This window comes from Fukomys damarensis, unplaced genomic scaffold (genome assembly GCF_012274545.1).
Source record: "Fukomys damarensis isolate Sample0158 unplaced genomic scaffold, DMR_v1.0_HiC HiC_scaffold_37, whole genome shotgun sequence".
Classification (NCBI taxonomy): Eukaryota; Metazoa; Chordata; class Mammalia; order Rodentia; family Bathyergidae; genus Fukomys; species Fukomys damarensis.
Window position 1 is genome coordinate 18355634 of NW_022900949.1, and position 22127 is coordinate 18377760.

A 22127-nucleotide genomic window follows, 5' to 3' on the forward strand; every position below is an offset into this window, starting at 1 on the left:
TTCTCTTTCACTAGAAAGTTTCCCTTCATTCGGAAATTTCTACCAGAGAACAGCATAAGCTCCATCACTTCACCCACTGTCAAACTAATGTGCAAGGCCGGAAAGAGTACAAGAAATGACAGCCTTCAAGGGCAGGTCCAAGTTTGTGTTTGGTGAAGTCTGGATGAACTGTACAGAGCACATTAGGGGAAACAAGACTGTAAAATCACTGTAAGCGGTTTTGTTGGACTGCACATCTGATTTTCTCAAGGAGGTAATAACAAAATGGCTGCCAACAGTGGTTTTTGAGTGTCACTGGAATGGTGACTGCGTTTGTCCAAGACCTCGTCGTGGCTCCTGACCCCAGACACTTCAATTTCACTTAAACCATCAAGTCCAGAATCTCAACTTAATATCATACTGATTATACGAACTATCAATGTAGTGTTAAAGAATTAAAGATACTAGCATAGCTTTACTATGTTCTCAATGTTTTCGGATACAACAGCACTTGGAGAATAAACTGATAGAAGCTTTTAAAAGGTAACTGACATCCTGTTTTTCAAAAATGCCCACACAATTTAGGTTCCTACTGATATAAAGAAGTAATTATAGCCGGAGCAGTCATGCACACGTAAGGGTATCTGCCGAAGGGTGGAAAGGTTCTTTATAACAGCAATGCCAGAAAAGAGAAACGTATCGCAACATACTAATACTTTGTACTTACCCTATGCTAGGTATCATTTTCAGCATTTTACATTTGTCATTGCGACAGTCCTGTGAAGGAGGTGCCCTTACTTTTTTACTATTTTCAGATATAGAAACTGAGGCACAAAGAGGCATTTGCTAAAAGTGCTGGAGCTGAGATTTGAAACCAAACAGTCCAACTGCAGTTCTGTGAAGCACTAAGATGCTTTCTGACCTTTCTGGCAAGTATGTTTGTGTGTAAGAACAGAGGACAATATGCTAGCCTGTCTAGTAAGAAAAATAAATAAAATCATGAATGTATAAAGAAAAAACAAAAATATTAAAAGGAACGAACAAACCTTTATGTTTAGCAAAAGAGATTCCAAGGTTTAGTTACCCTGTGGTGGTGAAGCTGTATTTTTTCCTCTTATTTTTGACTGTTTCCAAGCAAGTGCGCGCTTTTGGATGACGAAAACTGTCCCTTATTCCTGCGAGAGCTCTCCTTTGGTTCCTGCTTTCACCCACGTGTCCCCGTACGTGTCCTCCCATTGCTTTGCCTCTCAGTTCCCTCTCAGGTCTGCCCCTTTTATTTCTTTCCTGTTTCCGCTCTTCTTCCTTGTTTCCTATATTTTCCTGCAATTGTCACGAACAGAAAGAGAAAAACCCCATTCTTCCTGGTCACCTTCCGGCCCACTGGAACCCAGCTCCCGAGCACCTGCTCACCAGGTGAAGGAAGAGCAAGGAGGGTGAGTGCAGGGTCTGCGTCATGACCTCCCCGTGTCTAGGGTGGAGATTCGAAAGCGTAAAGGCACCGAAACTGTTCTTCTAGATTTTCTGCCGCTTTCTTTTTAGCAATAGGTTTCTTTTGAGCAATTTAGTCTATGAATACAATAGAGGATAAAAAGAAAACTAGTAAGGTTTTTTTGCCAGTTTCTCCTCAAACCTCAGTGAAGTAGGAACCCTGGTAATTAAAAACAAGAGCGCTCCTTTTGCCAGTGCCTCACCTCTCCGCCAGTCATCTGTCACATCACGCTCAGCTTGCTGCTAGATCCCCTCACCCGGTCTAGTGAATGACCAGAGACACCCCCTGCGTATTCCTTACAGGGAAAGGTATTCCTCATTCGCACTCTACCTGGATAAAAGTGCTTTCAGGTTACTTTGTGTCCAGATCTGTTAGGGTCAAACGCGAAGTGCAGCCATCCTATCCCCAAAGGAGTGGTGTGGCTTTTTCCCGGACTGTAAAATATGTATCCCTTGCTCACATACACAATCGGGACACATATACAGGCGCAAACAGAAAGAAAGTGACAGTCCTCTTCAACTCCACACTCAGAGGTACACAAGGTTAGGGATCTAGGGACCCAGCCTCTGGGCTTTCAGAGCTGTCAACCCCACAGGCCAAGGAACCCGCCCTGCTCCTCTACTCCTGCCCTGCTCACTGAGCCGTCCGTTCTCTTACCGCTCCCTTACGTTTGCAGTCATCACGCTGCCTCTGGGGATAAAATCTCATAACCAGGGCCCCGCCGCCTGCTGCTGCGAAGTGCGAGGGACGGAAGTCCCCCTGCTCACCTCGGTGGAGAACGTTCTCACTGATCGCACCACGGCTCCACTCAATGGAGAGCCGTGAGAGGCTCCAGGGCCCCGACGACACCCGCGCCTGCTCGGAGAGCGGGGTGGAAAGGGTCGGCGGAGGCCCGGGCTGCGAGGGAGGCCGCGGTGCCCGTTCGCCGACCGGCCGGACGTGTGAGCTCCCGTGAACGTGCAAACTGCGAACGCACAAGGCCGCGCTGTGCTCACCTCTCGTCACACTTGACCAGAATCACGCTGTCCGTTCCGATCCCCAGGGCTGCAGCTCCCTTTTTGAGAGAAAAATGACTCTGTAAACAAAAAACATACTTGTGATTAGAGTCACACAGACACAAGATCCATCCTCTCCGCTGTCGTCATTTTCCTCCCGCTATCTCTAGTCTGTAGCTCCAAGCCCGAGCTGCGAGAACAGCATATCGTACTGATGTTTTGAGAAATAACTGTGTTGAAAGACACATAACTTAAAAACACATAATGTAAACACCACTGCAAACACCTAAAGCACAATCCCTCCCGGGCCTGACCCGATTCACACTGTTTGCAATCATTAAGCCTCATCCATCTCCAGAACTCTTTTCACCTGTGAGGCTAAAACTCCCCTCCTCAAACGAAAACCCCACCCGCAGCTCCTGGCAGCCTCCAGGGCACTCCCGGCCTCCGGCCTCCGTGAAGCTGACTGCTCTGTCACTCAGCACGCAGCATTCTCTCGTGATCGTCTTGCTTCACCTAGCAGAGCACTGCCAGGGTTCACCCACGGGCAGCAGGGACGTGTCAGAACTTCCTCCCTTTTGAAGGCAGGCTAATACTCCGGGTACATGTGGGCCACAGTTCGCTTAGACATCTGTCCACAGCGCTTGGGCAGTTCCGACCATCGGGCCATTGTGAACAGTGCTGCCAGAAAACACTGGTGTACAAGTACTTCGCCAAGACTGCTTTCTGTTGGGCAGGTACCCAGGAGAAGTGCTGGCCCGTGGGTATTCTGTTCTTAACTCTTTGAGGAACTGCTACATTCTTCTCTGTAACCTCTATACCATTTTAAGCTTCCACCACCAGGGCACAAAAGGTCCAGTTTCTGTACATCCTCACCGTTTATCATTTCCTCCCTCCCTTCCCTGTCTCTTTTGTCTTTTTCTCTCTTTCTTGTTTTAGTTTTTCCCAGGCTGTCATCAAACTCCAGGCTCAAGGGATTCTCCTGCCTCAGCCTCCCAAGCAGGTAGGACTACAGATGTGTATCAACATGCCTAGTTTATAATTTTGCCTCTTTTCATAATCTTCCTGACTGATGAGAGATGGTAACACACATTTTCATGTGCCTGTTGCTCATTTTTACATTTTCTTTGTTTATCTGAATCCTCTGACCATTTTTGAATGGGGCTAGTTATTTGGGCTGTGTGTGTGTGTGTGTGTGTGTGTGTGTGTGTGTGTGTGCATTTTTTGCACTAGAGATCAAACCCAGGAGTGCTTGACCACAGAGCTACATCCAGGCCTGTTTTTTAGGCAGATTCTCAATAAGTTGCCCAGGTTGGCCTTGAACTTGTGATCTTCCCCTCTCTGCCTCCCAGCTAGTTGGGTTACAGGCATGAGTTACTGCACTTGGCTAACTTTTGGCTTTTTGAAGAAAGAGAAAGCACTGTCAGAGATCATAACTGGGTCTGACAGCCTAGAACAACTGGTAACCGAGTCAGTTTCAGATGCCAGGGATGGGCACATTCAGTTTCTGCCAAGCTGGGGGAAACTGTCAGCAAGTAAGGGAGCAGGGGGATCTGACCCAGCGCTCTCCACCCCGGAGTTCTTGGAGTGGACATTTGTTTTCGGCTGACTACCCAGCCTAGGCTCAGAAAGAGGCATCAGCCACTGGCTGGGGAGGACAGGCAGTCTGTGTCTGGAGAACAGACCAACTGCCACGTCACCACCGGTCCTCCTGCTTTGGCTACTGACTCTGGGCAGGATTCTGTTCTCAGTGGCCGTCATCACCATGCCATTTGGAGAGCTGAGCAAGGCTAACCTGAGCCCGGCCGTTCCACATCTGCCCATGGCCCTACTGTTAACGACAGAACATTAAGCTGTCCAAAAGGAAAGCTGCTGCCTCAATTTGCATTTGCAAAGGGCCGCTGGTGGGCTTTTTAAGTCATAGTCTGAAGAGAGAACCTGCTCTTTGAAGGCTCACTTTTGACTCATTTGTATTCTCAAATATGCAGCAAAGGAAACTCTTAATGTATTTTAGGGGTGTGTCTAATAAGCAAGAAGAAATCACATTTATAGCAGCAGCAAATAAAACCAAGCAGTAAAGGAGACACTTTGAAGGGAGGGATTTTAAAAGCCCAGGGCAGCTAGACATAACGAGAAAGAGCCATTAGCCTCATTTTACAGCAGGAATAACAAAGTGGGTAATTGTTGCCAGGATAACTGGGAACTAGGAGGAAAAGCTTAATTGGGTCAGGATTTGAAGAGATGCATGGCCCTCCCACCCCAAACCAGTGCTATTGCTTTCTCATCTTTAGCGAGGCCAGGGTGCCAAGGAGGAGTTGAGAGGAACACAGGGCCAGGACTCCAGGGGGCAGGGCGGGGGGGCTCCCAGCGAGCGCGTCCCTCTGGGAATGAGATCTTAGCACCGATGGCAGAACGGCAAACCAGGCTGAGTAAGAGGTCTCTGCACCTGCTCAGTGAGAGGACTTTTTTGTCTGATCGCTAAAGAAAAAGAATAGGGAGCAATTGCCCGCAATAATTGATCAGTACACTGAATGCAGCAGATTAATAAAAACACAAGCCCAAGCAGAAAACTTAAAGACAGGGAACAAAGGGGACATGGAGCATAAAAAGAAAACCAGGGGCTGAAAGCCAAGTCTGTTTGTGGCCTCAGGACCAGGAGCAGAGATGTAGCAAAACAGAAACAACAATCAGCAAAGGACCCGTGGGAGGAGAGGAAGGCACCCAAGGGATGGCATCCTACTGCCAGCCTACGCGCCAGGTCTCTGTGCTGGCAGGCAGTGCATGAAGACTCGGTTTGAATCTGGCACCATGTTCACGGAGCAGGGGAGGAGCACCCCGCTGGACGGAGAGCAGGGGTCTGGCGAGAGCTCCGAGGGCTCCGCCCCCAGCAAGGCACTGGGATGCTCGCAGTGCAGGCGGCCTTTTGTGGGAAAGGCTGTGCCAGCGCCGGCCTGGGCAGGGAGACTGCCCCGGTGGCTTCAAAAGGCAACATTATGCATAAATCAGAGGCTTCACAGATTCAAATGTTTCTAAACGACGAAGGCTCCTAAAATAATCTGTTGTCCATCAACAGAATGGCTGCAAAAGTGCTCAGTAGCAATCCTCTGCCTGCTCCCCTGACCAGGGAAACAGCAACAGACCCTTGATAGAGTCCAGTGCTTATCTGGGGCTGCACCATGGTCCCATTTAAGGACAATGGATGTTAGAGTTCACGTTACCTTTATTTCACACTAAGTGAAGATTTCAACTTTGATGGACAAAGTAATTGCCTATTTCTTTTAAAATATACAGGTAACCTAAACACTGGATTCACATTTCAGCTTATATTTCATACACGTTTACATACCCATGGGATCTTATAATTATAGAATACCACATTTAAAAACTGAGCAACTCCATCCAGGTTGAGTGGAAGACATCACCCACGGTCTGAGGGGACCCCGCTCGGCCACTCCATTCGGCCCGGAAGACTGGAGGCTGTGGCTCGAGCTCCCTTCTCCTGATGGAGCGGATCAACTCTGCCTCCCGTGGGGTGCGGAGAGAGGAAGCTGGATGACAGGGCACCCGCAGAGTCTCCCAGCTTGCCAGTTCCTCTTCCTCTGTTAGAATTCAGATAGAGTCTGAAAAGCTGCAGTAGCTCTCCCAGGCTGTCGTCACTGTACCCGAATACCTAACTGAACTCAGGTCCAAGTGCCCAGTGGACCACAGGGTTTTAGAGGCAGCCCAGCTAGTGCGAGGGTACCAAGGGGAGGGCGGCGGCCCCGCGACCCCTCCCACACCTCTGCTCACTCTGACAGGGGCTCTGGCCATCCTCCTCCACTGGCTTTGCTGGACTTGTTTTTAGTTCAAAGCCTTTGTGCTTTGTTTTCCTCGAAAACCCTTACCTCGGATAGTTACACAGTTCCTCTCTCATTTGATGCAGGTCTCTGCTTACGTGTCACCTCCACAGAGAAGCACTCAGGAACACCCTGGAGAACAGCCCACTGCTTCCCTCCTCTCGTTCACCATAGATGTTACAGCAAGTGTTTACTGGTGTACTGTCTGCCCCTACTACAACAGAGGATGCTGCGTGAGGGCAGACTTTGTTACAGTACATAGCTGACAAGTACTTGTTGAACTTTTGACTATGTGTTCAGGGAACAAATCCAGAGAACTGTCCACATCTCACTATGTGGTTCAGGCTGGCCTTGAACTCACTATATAGCCCAGGCTGGCCTTGAACTTGTGGCAACTCTCCTGCCTCAGCTTCCTGAGTGCTCGAATTACACAAATCCCACTGTTAAGTGTGGTTTTAGTGAAGGGTGGATTAATGAACCCTAATATCTCTAATCCAGGGGCCACTCTAAAAGCAAGTCCAGAAGTCTTCCTGGCGCCCACCCTCAAAAGCATAAGATGGGACCCTTCCCAAGCAGGAACTAGCTACAGGCCCCTTCACCCAGACCCGCTGCTTGGGAGAAGACAGAAGCAATCAGACTTCAAATAGAGGAAGCAAAAAAACACCCCGGCTTGGGAATCACAGCTCCTAACCCTAATAATTTCCCATCAAATATTCTACTTTCTAGTCCATGGACTTGAACTATTGCTACGAGTGCTCCTTTGGGTGTGGAGTGAATGGGCGTGTGTGTGTGTGTGTGTGTGTGTGTGTGTGTGTGTGCGCGCACGCACCTGTGAAGGACCAAGGAAAAGAGTTAAGTGGAGATGATTCTACAGCAGAGCTTTCTAACAACTGGAACTTGAAGCTCAGTCTAGGCCCGAGCTGGGATCGGCCTCTGGGAGCCTTCCCAAGCCCCGGAGCCCCACGTCCACAGTGACTGCAGCACCAACAGCGCTCCCCTTGTCCTACATGCCCCATCCAACCTGAGAGCTGAGGGAAATGACAGCTTTGTGAGCCTCAGAGAGACTGGCTGACTCTGTTTCTGTGTCTAATCATCAACTAGTCTAAAATAGCATTACTGGATTTACTTTTAAAGCTGAAACCCACTCAGAGTTGTATGTGCACACCATTTTCTGAAGCAGTCTCTGTAAAAGTGGGCCAGCATCGTGGGAGGCCTCAACAGGACACACTCCCTGCTTCCAGGAGAGGTGGACAGGACATGAGCTGGTGCATGGAAAGTGGGGTGTGTGAGTTATGGTGACTTGCCTTCTGTCTGTTAGGGTCACGGCAAACATGACTCCTAGATGATATCAGGCTGTTTCATGGAAGCTATTTCTGGAAAAGCTTTGACACGTGAGAAATTAAGGCGCATGTGGAATTAAGCTTATGTGTGCAAAGGATGGAAAGCTACAGATGTAAATTCTTGAGCTAGGATCATGACTCCCTGTAAACCTATTCATCAGGCTAATTTCTCCCAAGCTTTTCTCTCAAGGAAGAGCGTGGGACCAGTGAACATTAAGATTCCTTGCAGTCCCAAGACTCTGTGATTCTGTATTTTGGAGCAAAGTACCTGTAGTCTTGGAACTCTTGTGGATTAAACGCTTCCTCTTGTTTCTGCTCAGTGATTTATTTACTCCTAATGCAATTCACAGCAATATTAAGTTAGTCTTATTCAAGATGTACAAGAAAACAGCCTATTGGAACAAACAAACAAATTTTAATAGCTTGCCTTCCTTATCAGCTATGTAAAGCTCCAGCCTTGTTTGTGTGGTCAGAAAAGATGTAGGTACCCTGTTGTGGTGAAACAGAAACAGTGGAGGGTCCTCTAGAAAACAAAAGATGATGCTCCCCTTCCTGATGTGTGACATTTCTGGCTGGGTACCACAGATGACAGCATTTCCCAATATCATTTCCATAGTTCTGAACATACCAAGGTATAAACTCAGAATATAAGAGTAACTTGAGCAGCTTCGGTAGGTCAGGAAATTATTTTAGCACTAGAATAACCAACATGCGGAAAGTGAGATTGGAGACAGGATGCTACAAGAGATCTTGGGCAGGGGCTGCTGTATCTTCCAACCCTGTAGTGGAAACAGTGTTAGGTGCTTGGGAAACCGAGGCTCTAAATCTGGCTCTGCCAATGACTGGCTGTAAAACCTGGGCAAAGTACCCCCCATCTCTGGGGCTTGGTTTCTTCATCCCATAAAGAGAGGTGATCATTTTTCAAAGGCACCTAAGATTTACATAAAGCTTCCTAAGCTCAGGCATGGAGGCAAGTTTTCTTCTCTGGCTTTCTCCAAAAGTCATGGATTTAGGAAACATCTTGAAGAACAGGAAGAAAGACATCGCCCCTGGCTTGCCTCAGCCACTGCGTTCCCTCCCCTCACCGGGCCAATAGAGCGGCCACTCCACCACCCTAGCTTTCTGTAGAAAAGAAACTGCCACACAAACCCTGATGTGGCTAACCCCAGAAAAATGGCACTGAGAAGCGACTTGGTAATCTCTGATCTTCCACCCGTGGAAAGCTATTTCTGGAGAGGAAGTGGTTGTAAAATAAAAACAAAGACCTTAAAGGAGACATATCCATCACATCCCCTTGGTCTGAAGCCAGAAGGGCCTAAGCTAGATGATAAACTGAACATAATGGGCAGAGGTCCAGAGCCCGGAGGAGTACAGATGGGGTGATAGGACTTTGACCTTGAGCTTCAAGGGCAGGACTTACTTCTACACTGGACAGAGTGTTTGAGCTAAGTGTCCAAGGAGACACAGGTATGTTAAAGACTTCTGCAGCCCAGCCCTTGGGCTGGAAGAGGAAGTATAATTTAGTATCATCTTCACCTTAAGAAAAAAATCCTCATTGTAGAAATTTGATTAGGGAAGATATAACATGTTCAGCCAGTCAGTGAGTCCTTGCATACAAAACTTTGATGTAGAATCTTTTAATTTGGTTTCTACAGCAGTGGCCCGAGCAGGGACCCCAATGTTCTAGAAGTCAGGAAAATGATCCTGGCTTTTCCTCCTTAGCTAATTTCAGCAACGTCATTTTCACATTGCTGACAACAATCTGTTTTACCTGTCTTACAAGGTTGTGAAAGTCAAATTTGTTTATACATATTGGAAATGTTTTGCAGACTATCAAATAGTAATCAAATGTAACTTAATACACATTTGTCAAAAATCATAAGCCTAGGGGACTGGAAGTGTAGCTCAGCGGTAGAGCAAGTGCTTGGCATGCACAAGGACCTGAGTTTGTTCCTTAGTATCACCACTAAAAAAGAAAAATAAGCCCATAGTTAGAACCAAGTGGTGCTTTAGGGCAGATTCATAGCTATGTGTGTGGTGACAGAGGAAGGAGGATGGAGGGTCACATGGTTGTATAACCAAACTGCCTTTCTTTCTCTTAAAAATGAAGTGGACTCCATGTTTACAATATCAGGAAATAAAGGTCTAGGAAAATCATTCTCAGATCACATGGCCTGGCATTCACCGAATCAGTGTACATCAAGCTTGAGCTGGAAAGCTGGAGCAGAAACCGGTGATGACTCACAGAGAGCACGGGACAGCTTGCTGCTGGGCCAACTCATTTTAACTTGAAATAGCTGAGAAGCCAAAAGAAAAAGATGCCCCACATAAGATCATCTGAACCTTTTGAGGCTGAAAATACAGTGACACTTAACTATTTGAGGGGTCCAGGTACACTTGAAGGGAACAGTAATCAAGATGAAAAATCATATCATGAATTTCCTCCCTTGAAGAAGCTAAGAAAAGGAAGTTGTGGTACTAGGTATCGTAGGCAGAATGACGGACTCCCCCACTGCTAGAGACGCCATATGCTCATCCCTGAAAGCCATGAATATGTTACGTTACGTGACAGATGTGATTATTTTAAAGATACTGAGATGGGAGATAATCCTGAATTACTCAAGAATACCCAGTGCAATCATGCAGGGGAGGAAAATGTGGCAGGGGTTGATTGTGAGATTGGAGGTGCTCTGTGGCTAGGCTGGGAAGTGGAGGAAGGTGCCACTAGCTAAGAAATGTAGGCAGGTTCTTGAAGCTGAAGGGGAGGAAATGGATCCTCTGAGAGGCTCCAGGATGAGCATATAGAGCATATTCCATTAGAGATGCCTGGACTCCATGTGTGTAAGGTAATGAAGCTATGCTGTTTCAAACTACTGGACAGCTGAGTCAAGCAGAAATATTGTAGGCGGTCAGATCGGGCTAGGTCCTCTAGAAGGTCAGGACAAAGGTGAAACTCACCACAGCAGTGACCAGAGACACATTGGCAGAAAACTAGGCTTCAGGATAAAGACAAGATGACCAGAACTGGATACTTCCCTCTGAGAACAAACACTGGGACTGATGAAGTCTAGATAGACGTCAGCCACCCTGGTGGTGACCAGAGACCTCTGGACCCCCCACTTCCTAGGAGAATCCTTGTTCTTTCTGTCCACTCTTGTTACGTCACTTGTTTTCCACCTGAACCACAATTACCTAAGTGACCAAACTTGTACCTCTATTGAATATTCATGGCTGTGGCCCACGTTGTACCCATGTGGGTTTCACCCTATGAAACTATAGAGTGGGGTTCCCGCCTACCCACTCTGGTCCCCTGCTGCCCCCTCACGAGCTTTCCTATTAATAAGTATCTTCCTACTCTTCACCTCCATTGTCCCAAGAATTCATTCTTTAATTTTTAGAGAACAAGAGCTCTGGTTGCGTGGGTGTGTGTATGGCAGGAGGGAGTGGGACCACGGTGTTGCAGGATGGTTTGTGGCTCGCTTGTGGCTTTGCTCTGGCAAAGGGCGAAAGCCAGCAAAACTGTGTAGTTAGGTGAACAGGCTGGGCTACTTCTTTAGATGTCTGGATAGGACTGGGAGGAATGGCACAAGCTCTCTGAAAACCAAGGAAAAAATATCCAGTTCTATGTCTCAGTGCTCAACAAGGAAGACCAGAGCTCTTGTCCTCTGCCTGGCCAGCATCCTGGGGAGCGTCAGGAATCCGTGATCCAGAGACAAATCTGGGCCCACAGTCGAAGTTCTCAGGTTAAACGGCTCCAGGCACAGTGATGGTGGAAGACTTACCTGACCATCTCACTGAACCTCTAGTCATAAGGCTCTACCATGAGGGAACTGGCTTTTCAGAGCATGCACTGGTGGGCCCAAGGCGCGGACAGCCACTTGCAGTTGTGCTTCCTCCCCACTCGTAACACACAAAGGGGGACCAGAGGTGAAGCCATCCTGCTGTGTCTCCAGATGCCCAGGTCAAGGACGACCTGCAGGACCACTCAGCTGTTCCACCCAAGGAGAGCCTTCCGGAAAAAGAGCATCTGAGGACAGAGCACCTCCAGCCTCTGAGGCTTTACCACATGCGCCCTCACCCCAGAAAGCAGGGAAACACATACGTGCTCCGAAGTGAAGGCGATGAGCCTGGGCACAGCCGCCATGCCCTTCTCCTTGACCTCGGGGAACATCTTGTAGCGCGCAATCAGCATGGCGTACATGTTGGATATGGCGCCCCCTGGAGGCACAGCAGCACAAGTTACTTCCTGGCCTTACACACACACACACACACACACACACACACCCACCAGCCCCGCTCGCCCCCACTGATTCCCAGACCTTCTGGGCTCTGGAGAAAATCCCATGGGCCTGGTGGAGGAACCCTCGGGCTCAGAGGGGCTACCTGAAACAGTCAGGAGGCACTGACGGCAGGATGGACACCACCTCCAGCTCTGCCCAGACACCCAGCAAAGGGCCATTCTGCCTTTCCCCGGGTGCTTTCAAGCAAAAGTTTTTGTCAGTTGTGGCGGGCGCACTCCTGTAAGCCCAGCGCTCTGGGAAGCTGAGGCTGAGGATCACAAGTTCGAGTCCAGCCAGGAAGATTCTCCTTTGCTCCACCCTCAGACCTCAGGGGCTCAGTGCAAAGGCCCTGAGTTCAAGTCCTGTTACCTCAGAAACAGACAACCCCACATTTGCCTTTCCTTCCTAGTTTGTGAGCGTGGTCATTCTGCATAAGACTTGTAAAGCTCTAGCTCTGTCCTGAGGGCGATTGGTTATTTCTCCTCATTTCAGTTCCTGTACTGTCTTGTGCTTAGATTGGGGTGAATAAGTTGCTGTTAATAATCTGGGCTGTTAATAACTTTTATAAAATAAAAGATAAAAATCCTAGTTCATTGCATCATATTCTCAAAACATCTGTTCATAACTCAAAATAATTATTTTCTCCTAAAGACACCAATGAAACAGAATTGTATTAGTTAACACAAACTTCATAATGACAGGAAAACACTCAACTAAGAAAAAATTTCCGTCCACGTGTAATTGCTTTTCCTGTGTTGTCTTGGGAGTGCCTGGGATTTCATAAGATAAAGTCGGTGGGTTTGGGGTTTCGTTTTGTGTTTTGCAGTGCTGGGGATGGAAGGGTGCATGTCTTATCAGTCGGGTTTCACTTGACTGGTGATGAAAAGCGAGCCTTCCCTGCGTCTGTGGGGAGGCTCAGGAGGCCTGCTGTCCCGGAAGGAGACAGTATTAAGGCAGATGAGGACACTGGCGTGGAGGCTGTGGGACCATGCACCAGAGTGAAGGTGCTGAGACACAGCCCTGATGTGGGGTCCTGAGTTGCCTTTTCTCCTGGTTGTCGGGGAGCAGGAGGGCTCTGGGCCAAGCTGAAGGCCCACATGGGCTTCGGACCTTTGCCTCAGGCACCTCGGGCTCCGACCCAGGCAGCCCACCCAGCACAGAGCAGTTCTCCCAGACCCCAGCTTCCTCACGGACAGAGTGAGGCAGCCTACCCTGTGGGCCTCAGATACAGCGCAAGCAGAAGCAGGTCCAGCTTTTCTGAGCACAGACCTCCCTGCGAGGTGGCAATAGGATGCCAGGCAAAGGGTCAGAGTTTAAGAAACTTACTCTCCAGCTCATGGCTCCTGAATCTTGGCACTCACTGACATTTTGGGCTGTGTCGTTCTCGTGGGGTGGGTTCATAGGGCTGACTGCTATTCACCCCTGGCCTCTATCTACTAGTTGCAAGCAGCCTCCCCTTCCCAGCGTGACACCCAAGGTCTGCAGACATTGCCAAGTGTTGGAGGGGTCAGCAAAACAGCCCCCTTCAGAGCTGCAGCTCTTCCCATCCTTGAAGAGGCCGGGGAGGAAGGAAAGAGAAGAGCAAGGGGAAGACACACGGAAGAGTGCTCCTGCTACTGCAGCTTTCCGAGGAGCTCCTAGCCTCCCGCTCCCAGCCAGCTGCCAGAGGAAGGCTGTGCAGCCCTGAGAAGGAAGACAGGGCTCTGAGCCCCAGACAAAGTGCCATGCGCTGTGCTCCCCAGCATGAGGGCCGAGGGTGAGCCCTGCGCGCTCTGACTTCTTAGCCAGTACACGATCGTGGCTGTGCACGGCTCTCTCCTTCCCTCTTGTCTCTTGACCTTCACAATCCCTTTGAGCAGTGAGCAGTGCTCTGGCTCCCCCACCCCGTGTAGGTGACATCACAGAGACGTGTGCATTCTAGGCATCCTAAAGGCCTCTGCCTGAGGCACGAAGCCTCTGGATGTATGTTACAGACGCGGGTGTGAGGCAAACTGCACTGAGCTGTGTTCAAGTCACAGACCTAAGGCCCCGCGTTGAGTCTCAGGGAATGAGACTCGTGTCTCACAGGGAGGTGATGCCCAGCAAAGCCTCCTTCAGCAAATGACTACGTCAGGAGCCATTCCTCTTCTGCATGCCGTAAAGGAAGCGGAAGCACAGAGGCGGCGGTGGGTGGGGGCTTCTCTGTGCCCTGTCTGATTCTGGAACATCTGCATCCCCCTGGAGCACGGAGCCTGCAGCCTCCATCTCGCAGGGAGAGCTCGTGGATTTTCAGAAGCAAGTCCTTCCCTGAGCATCAGTGAGGGTAGAGGGGAGGCCTCGAGCTGCCAGAGGGGATGCTTCCTCTGGTGCAGGGTTTGGGCCCTAGTCATTCATCAGAATTTTAGAGTCAAAAGGGACGACTGTTCTCTCTTGCTTGTGGGAACTATTAAACTAGAGGCTGGATGAGGGTGGAGCATCTCAGGGGCAGCTCGTTCTCACAACCAGCCGTAGAGGGCTGGTGGGAAAGGTGGAAGCGATGTTGAAGCCCCAGCCTTACCTCGTTCCTCACAAACAGTCCTTCAAAGCATCCATCAAGTAGTGATGGCAAAGCTAAAAACAGTCCAAAGGAAAACTAGGTACTAAATTCCTTATAAAATAGAAGCCAGCTTAAAATTCATCAGAGCTGGTATTCAATGACTTTTGAAAAAAAAAAAAGCTAATTTTCCTTTCTGTTTAACACCTTTTCCTTTAGTACCTGAAAAAAATGTGCTATGCATTTTAAAAATCAGAGAAGAAAATCGCAGATCAGAGCTTGCAGGCAAGCATGCTTAATGTACACCTGGATTTGAAGCAAATGCTCCTTGCTCATTCCTCCTTTCATTTTCCTTCTCCTCCTCTCTCCCCGTCCCCTTGGCTTTGTAGATTTACTAGCACAGTGGCAGGTGTTAAGCTAAAAACAGTCCAAAGGAAAACTAGGTACTAAATTCCTTATAAAATAGAAGCCAGCTTAAAATTCATCAGAGCTGGTATTCAATGACTTTTGAAAAAAAAAAAAGCTAATTTTCCTTTCTGTTTAACACCTTTTCCTTTAGTACCTGAAAAAAATGTGCTATGCATTTTAAAAATCAGAGAAGAAAATCGCAGATCAGAGCTTGCAGGCAAGCATGCTTAATGTACACCTGGATTTGAAGCAAATGCTCCTTGCTCATTCCTCCTTTCATTTTCCTTCTCCTCCTCTCTCCCCGTCCCCTTGGCTTTGTAGATTTACTAGCACAGTGGCAGGTGTGGCTCTGGCCTGTCCAGCGGGCTCTCGGCACGCTGACGACCCCCTTTCCTGTGGCTGATTAGGTGGCGGTCTGCACTCGGCACCTTCCGGGTCAGTGACTCTCTCCCCACTGCTTGCCAGACCCCCATTCCTCCTCTGCACCAAGCCGAGGTCACAGCCATGAACCAAGGGCACAGCTTCTTGTTGCAGCTTGATTCTCTGGGCTCGGAGAGGTGTAAATAATGGAGCTTAGAATGGAATGGCTGCTAGTAAAAGGCAAGATGGAAAAGATAAAATGAAATAATAAAGAAGGAAGGAATAAGAATCTCTTGAAGGAATCATTATTCCCTTTTTAGCTCTAGGAAATTATCTCCCAGGTGCTCTCTGCCCTGGCTGAAGCCAGTGTAAAGCAGCTTTGTTACTTCATAGACCAGAGTGATGCGTGCGTTCCTGTGGGGTAGGTCTGGCTTGCAACATAAGCTTACACAGCGGATGTTTTATTAAACGAGGCTATGCCTTTCCTTTTACTAATTCTGGGGAGAATATCAGAGTGAATCCCTTATTAGGAACCTTTATTCCCTTGTGTGCAGGATCACAGAAGCCGTCAGTAAATACCATTTGTCTGTGCTCTTCTAGGACCCAAGGCTAGAGTGGGGACACAGTGGTGGTCACCTACCCTTAGCTACGTGCATCCTTTGATCAATACGCAGCCTGTATGAACTAATCTGCAATATGGACTAGGTACTTAATTTTCTTGGGTTCTTAACTAGGCGTATCATACGCATAAAAACACAGAGAAAAGCTGAAGTATCATTGTACCAGGAGAAAAGATCCCGTCGCCAGAGCCTCCTGGCCAGCCGACGATTTCTCTCATCTTCTTCAGTGTGACATATTCCAGAAGCACAAACACTGGTGCAATCTCGTAGGTGAACCTGAAGTGAAGAAATGGCCAGAGCTTATGTGTGAGACTCAGAGAAATGATTTGTCATCACAGCACTTGTAGAATGATTTCCTTTCTCGAAACTTATGCTCACAGATGTTATGACAACGACTGTAAACAGAGATATCCCTAAAAGATTCTCCAGAACAATTACTTGTTTCCCACAGCTAAGAACTTTAGTTATTAGCTCAGTGGTTTATCATATTCACCAAAGAGCACTCCAGGGCAATCCTATGTAAACGGCAATATCTGGTTCTATTTCTCCTTCAGTTTATACATCATTACAAAACTAAAATGCCAAAAGAGACTCTTTTGCATTTAAAAAGTTTTGTATAGCTTAACGTCATCAAAAATATATCAGGTCTATTTTCTATTAAACAAGAGTAAACACTCATGAAACTTTGAGGTTGGTATCAATATTTTGGGAGCTACTTAATGAAAATAGATTTTCACATAGGAGGTGAACACGATGCTATCTTACTAATAACTATCCTGGATTATCCAAAGATGTAGTTAGCTACTTACATGTTGGTGTTTGCTGTAGATGTCAACCAGTCTGCTGCCAACCCAACCATATCCAATCCAGTGGAGAGCTGGTTGAAATATCTAGGATGCCCTGAACGGAATGGAACACCAGAAGCAGGATTACAGCAATGAAAAATGTGTGCTTCTCACACATATGATTTTTCTAGCCACAGAACCTTGAAAAATCATTCAGGGATAGGAAATGTAGAGTCAAAACCAAGCACACATTAAGAACACATCCACATGCACAGAGAGCGCTGCCTCTTAATCACGGACACTATTTTGGGTTTCAGTATTTTTTTAAAAAAAAACACACCTAAAAATCTCCTTTTAAATATGTTGTATAAAAATAACCAATTTGGCCTGCGATCAGGACAGTAGATCATATCCTACCACGCTTTCAATATATCTGCAAACTAAAATGCTACTGTAACCCAAAACAATTCAGACAAGTCACTCATTTGCATTCGTGCCGTTAAAAGTCCGTCTTTGTGGAGTTGTTCTGGGAATCCGTGACATCTGCCAGGCATACCAACATTCATAATAATATCAGTGACAAATGGCTTATGATTACAAAAGACAGGGGAAAAATGAGACAATAGGACACTCTGCTGAGTGATTTTCCCTGGATTCAAAAAGGCGATGAGTGCCTAAGGACAGCACAAAGCTAATTCTTATCTGTCCCTCTCTGAATATTTGATTACAAACAAAGAGCTTCCTCACATTTGAGATTTAAAGTAAAACTCATCACTGTCAATGTTATTGTCTTGTCAATAAGATACATGACAATATATTCAATGGTCTGATCGGGCCACCAGAAAGCCTTATCTTACTAACTCCTGGATTTCCTAAAATTCTCGAAATGGGCTGATATTCACACACTCCTGGGGCTGCTGTGTAAAACGTGATTATGAGTGTCTCATTGGAATTATGTCCCCTTGTCCTGTCTTGATAGAAGCCTATCAATAAATCTATGCTTTGCTTAGCAACAACATTTTTGGAAGATGGACAATTATGGAAATGGCATCTGATAAAAGGTACCTGCCACTCACTGGTCTCTGTGTGGAGCTGGGGCTGCGGCATTCTCCTCACCAGCAGGGCAGAACAAGATAAAGGAAGGCCATGGGATAAGCAGGGACAAAAGTCACCGCAGCTTATCTTCTAGGCTGGAGAGCTCTTATCAGCCCGTGCTGGTGGCTGGGAGTGGGCAATGGGAAAGCAGGGGCTGGGCGGAGGCACGTTTGAGAGGCCAGGGTCTGCCTGCATCTTGCCCACCCTGCCCCACGGTCTCCTCACCTCCTTTTCGGCCTCACACCCTGGCCGCCTATCTCTTCCGCATTTTCCGGCCCTATCTGGTTACCCATTCAGGAAAAGCCAACAGTCCCGTGTGCCCTCTGGACAGCGCCCGCCCATTCCTCCTGCCCCATGGGTCCCTCATTTCATCAGCGCTCACCCCTGAAATCACAGCCAACTCCCCCCTCCTGGTGCCCCTCATTTCTGTCCCTAGGCCATTTTTTAAAGTGAGGAAATTAACAAGGATTAGCAAATCTATCCATTAACCCACCCACATACACACTCACGCATATTCTAGATGCTTAAAACCACACAATAAGGACTGTAGCAAATGCTGGCATGAAAACCTCCGGTACTTCCAAGCTGTGTGCTGTGCCCCAGGGCATCAGCACTCTGGGTAAACAGTGAAAACAAGTCTGCAGCTAACTGCTGCCCCCACACCCAAACAGATTTGACCTAGGTTTGCGATTTCACCTCAATCTCTCCTGCCTCAAAGCTTTTATTCACCGATAATGGCGTGGAACTATGGAGGGGGAGTGTGGCAGGTCAGAACAGCGCCCCCTTTGGGTTTGCAGAAACATTCCCCTAGCTACATTGCTCCAGCGGCCTCCACAGGCTGCCTCCCACTGCTGTCGGCAAAAGGCAAACGCAGACGCAGGCAGGGCTGTAGGAAAGGCGGGTGCAGCTGGAGCTGAGCCCCCGACAGGGCAAGGGAGAAGGCTGGCCACGCGTGGCCAGGCAGCCAGAGAGACAGCACTTGGAGACCGGAGATCAGGGCTGGTCTGGGCCCTGGAACACTCCCTACAGACCAGCAAATGAGGCAGAAGGGTGTGTGGAGGCTGCCACAGACCCCACCGGAGGGAACAGCCAGCCTCTGCGACTCTGACTCCATGCTCACACTCAGCTAAGGAGGGGCCGGAAGCCCTGGTAACTGGACTACTCTTTACACACTGACATCTCTACGCAGGAACAGTTGTAGCCATCAGGGCTGCAACTCCCTTTGTCGATTAAAGATTTAAGATCACATTAATACCCACCCCATCGCCAGCCACAGCAACCATCAGGTAGCCCAGTTGGCCCTCACATGCTTGCCTTTCCCTGAAGTTTCCTGGTCCAGAATTTCTTTACAAAGTAATTCTAGTACATCAGGAAGCTCCTATTCAGTAATCCCCCTCACTTCTGAGTGTAGCGTCCAAGTGGAAATCAGGTTAAGGACTCTCTGGAGAGCAGGTGATAGGAAGGGTTTCATAAAAGAACCTCCCAGGGATCATAAAGATGTAGGGTGGTAGCAGGGATGGTTACTCCAACAGACAGTACTAGTTGACAAATACGACAGCATAAAAATCTATAAACTTGCCAGCTGAAGAGAAAAGGCACCTGCTGTTAACTTTCTGAAATGTTATTTGGAGAGAGAAGGCTAGTGACTAAACACGTCATAAACAATATTGAGATATTGAAAATATTGACATGCTTTGCTTAGAAATCCTACTTTTAGTTGAACTTTAAATAAAAAGCATTAGGCCAACACTTGACTAAGTTTAACAAGCATTATGGCAAAATCTAAGTAAGGACATGGCCCTCTTCACCCAGTGGTAAACAGAACATCCACAGACAGAACATTACTTTCATTGACTTGCAATTCCCACCATAGGAATCTTTTCAACTGCATTCTCAACACCGCCAGCTTTCCAGGATGAAGGTGCAAAATACTTCTATGGATTCTTTTTGGTTTGGTAATTCTTTTTGATTTGTAATTGACATGTTGAGGTATTAGATAAGAATGAGCTCAAGAAAAATGAATGAAAAGCATCGCTCAGGTTTGCACCTACAAACCTGGTGGTGGAGGGAGAGCAGCATCTTTTACTGCCAGGTACACAGTCACATGGACTCTACAGGAACATTCGTGGAGGATGAGCTCTCATAAATCTTAAAAATCATACTCCACAGAATCAACAAGTTAATTTTTTTCCTGTGTACCTGGCTCTCAGTCGATAGTCTTTCAAAGAGGATACTAATATGATAAATCAGTTTCCCAGATCTTATTCTCTGCACACCTTTCTTCACTGTCAATACAAACAATGTGAAAGAGAAAGAAAAAGCTAAAATCTCACAGTAAAATTCTTAAATATTTGTTGTGGATCCAACTAATACGTACTGACAATTCACCAGTAAAAACTGCCATTAAAAATATGATGTTTCCCATGAGAATGAATGTTCACATGAGATTTCACATTTCTATTTGCTAGCAAATCTTTTAAAAGCTACAGATCAATTCAAATCTACAAGATCTTCCCTCTTCCTCAGAAATTAATTCATATTCATTTTTATTGCTTTAATGATGTGCTGGGCCACGAAGTGTCAGAATGATTAGAGACAATGTAGAAAAGAGCAGGGTAATCAGGATCTGGGTAGATAAATGGTTGACTTTGTGTAGATAAATAGAAAGCTTGGAAAGCGCCCAAATAAATGTTATTCTGGCAGTATAAAATGAGCAGACTCAGAATATTGTGAAAAACCAATAGACCACGAAATAGGTTTTAAAAAATGTGCCCCCAAGAATATCGGATTTGCCCCCCCTTCTTTATCTTGCACACACAATAGCTCTAAAGGACACACATCATTATGTAACATGGTTAGATTGCTAACGTAGTCTATATTGTGGCGTGTGGGTGTGAGAGAGAGAGAGAGTGTGTGTGTGTGTGTGTGTGTGTGTGTGAGAGAGAGAGAGGGAGAGAGAGGACCCAGCATTCAGGTCAGAAGTCTTGGCCATTTGAGACAATGCCACACTGTACCTCTAGCTCAGGATTACACAGGATATTCAGTCCAGTTTCTGATCCGTTCTATGCCAAGGAAATTATTAGCACAACATCAGAATTCTGGCTTTTGTCTGTATCTTGCCTTTTGAGCTTTCATTTCCATATCCCCTTTCTTTCTCCATTTTGGGTCCCTTCTACTGGCCTCTGCTGACAAATGGTTGCTTCTACACCAATGGATAACCTCCGTGACCAAATACAGCCTGATTATTTCTACTAAGATAATGCTCCTGGTATTATCAACTTCGGGTTCATTAATCATAAATAAGAGATAGTGCTTTTAATTTCAATCGTTCTGTTAATGACCATTTTAAATGATGAAAATAACTTTCTAATTCTGAATATGCCAGTAGTCACAAAATAGAAAACATTCTTATAGAAAAAAAATCATACAAGAAAAAAAAGCTTTATTATTTTTGATTGGACAGTACCTGTTTTAATAGCATATTTTAGAGTTGTTTGGCAATGAGTCAAAATTTCCTCCAGATTTTGCGGTTGATCTGCCAATTCCCAATTATACTCTTGAAGAAGCTCATTGGGATAATGAAAATCAATGACTTTGGTTGATCTGTCGAAACTCTTCACCACATACCGAAGGAGAATGTCCATGACGTCTTGCAAAAATGCCAAAGTGGGCCTTTCTCCATCACAGGCGGGCAGCAGGTCTAAAGGGTGGGACAGAAACGACACATTTTAAATTTCACCGTGGACAGCTTCAGGTCTGCATCTGGCAATCTCGAGAGATTTTACACTAAAAGTCAACTTTCGGAAATGCAGAGTATTTTCTAAAGAGGGGAAGCATTTTTCAAAGACAGGGCAGTGAACGGAGAAGCTACACTATTCCACTACGTGAATTCTAGCATTTCAATTTGTAAAATACTGTTTGCTTTGTCACCTCTTTCCCCTGCAGAGATCGATCTCACAGGAGTTTGTTCTCCACATTTCTCTCGGTAAGGACCCTGCACATTTAAGGAGATACTTTCCATCGGAGATGTTCCAGAAACATTTGCCCGAGGGCAAACAGGTCCAAAAAAAAAAAAAAAAAACAAAAAACCCAAAAACCACCGGACTGTGGAAATACAGCGTTTCTGGCTTTTTGCAGATGGGCTGCTTGCACAATCAGTGTGCGCATCTGTGCGTGTGTGTGTGTGTGTGCACACACGCGAGTTTGCGAGGCGGTGAGGGCCGCGAGGGTGAAATTCAGAGCGCAGAACTCACGCGAGCAGGCCCTTCTACTAATTTGCGGCAGCAAGTTAGTCTCGCGCTCGCGTACGAGGCCCGGGACACCCGAGCAATCCGGACTTCCCAGGACCCGGGGACCCCAGGCGGCGGGCCGGTCTCGGTGGCCCGGTCTCGGGTGGGCCGGCCCTTACCTGTTGCGCGCAGGCAGGCG

The 22127-nt window shown here is 47.2% G+C and overlaps 1 protein-coding gene across 2 annotated transcripts in view; it reads right to left on the reverse strand.

The window, feature by feature from the left end:
• Positions 1 to 22121, reverse strand: part of Gad2 (glutamate decarboxylase 2) — a 65522-nt gene extending 43401 nt beyond the window's left edge. Inside the window, exons 1-6 of one of the 2 annotated variants that reach the window (XM_010614691.2) lie at positions 22108 to 22121; positions 21166 to 21399; positions 16629 to 16719; positions 15983 to 16095; positions 11742 to 11857; positions 2464 to 2543 (exon numbers count right to left, since the gene is read on the reverse strand). In XM_010614691.2, coding sequence (XP_010612993.1) covers positions 2464 to 2543; positions 11742 to 11857; positions 15983 to 16095; positions 16629 to 16719; positions 21166 to 21343 — 578 coding nt within the window. In that variant the 5' untranslated portion in view covers positions 21344 to 21399; positions 22108 to 22121. Of the gene's footprint in view, positions 1 to 2463; positions 2544 to 11741; positions 11858 to 15982; positions 16096 to 16628; positions 16720 to 21165; positions 21400 to 21629; positions 21701 to 22107 lie in introns of those variants that run through there. The other variant, XM_033759444.1, reaches the window with a different exon arrangement.
• Between the last annotated feature and the right edge of the window lie 6 nt (positions 22122 to 22127).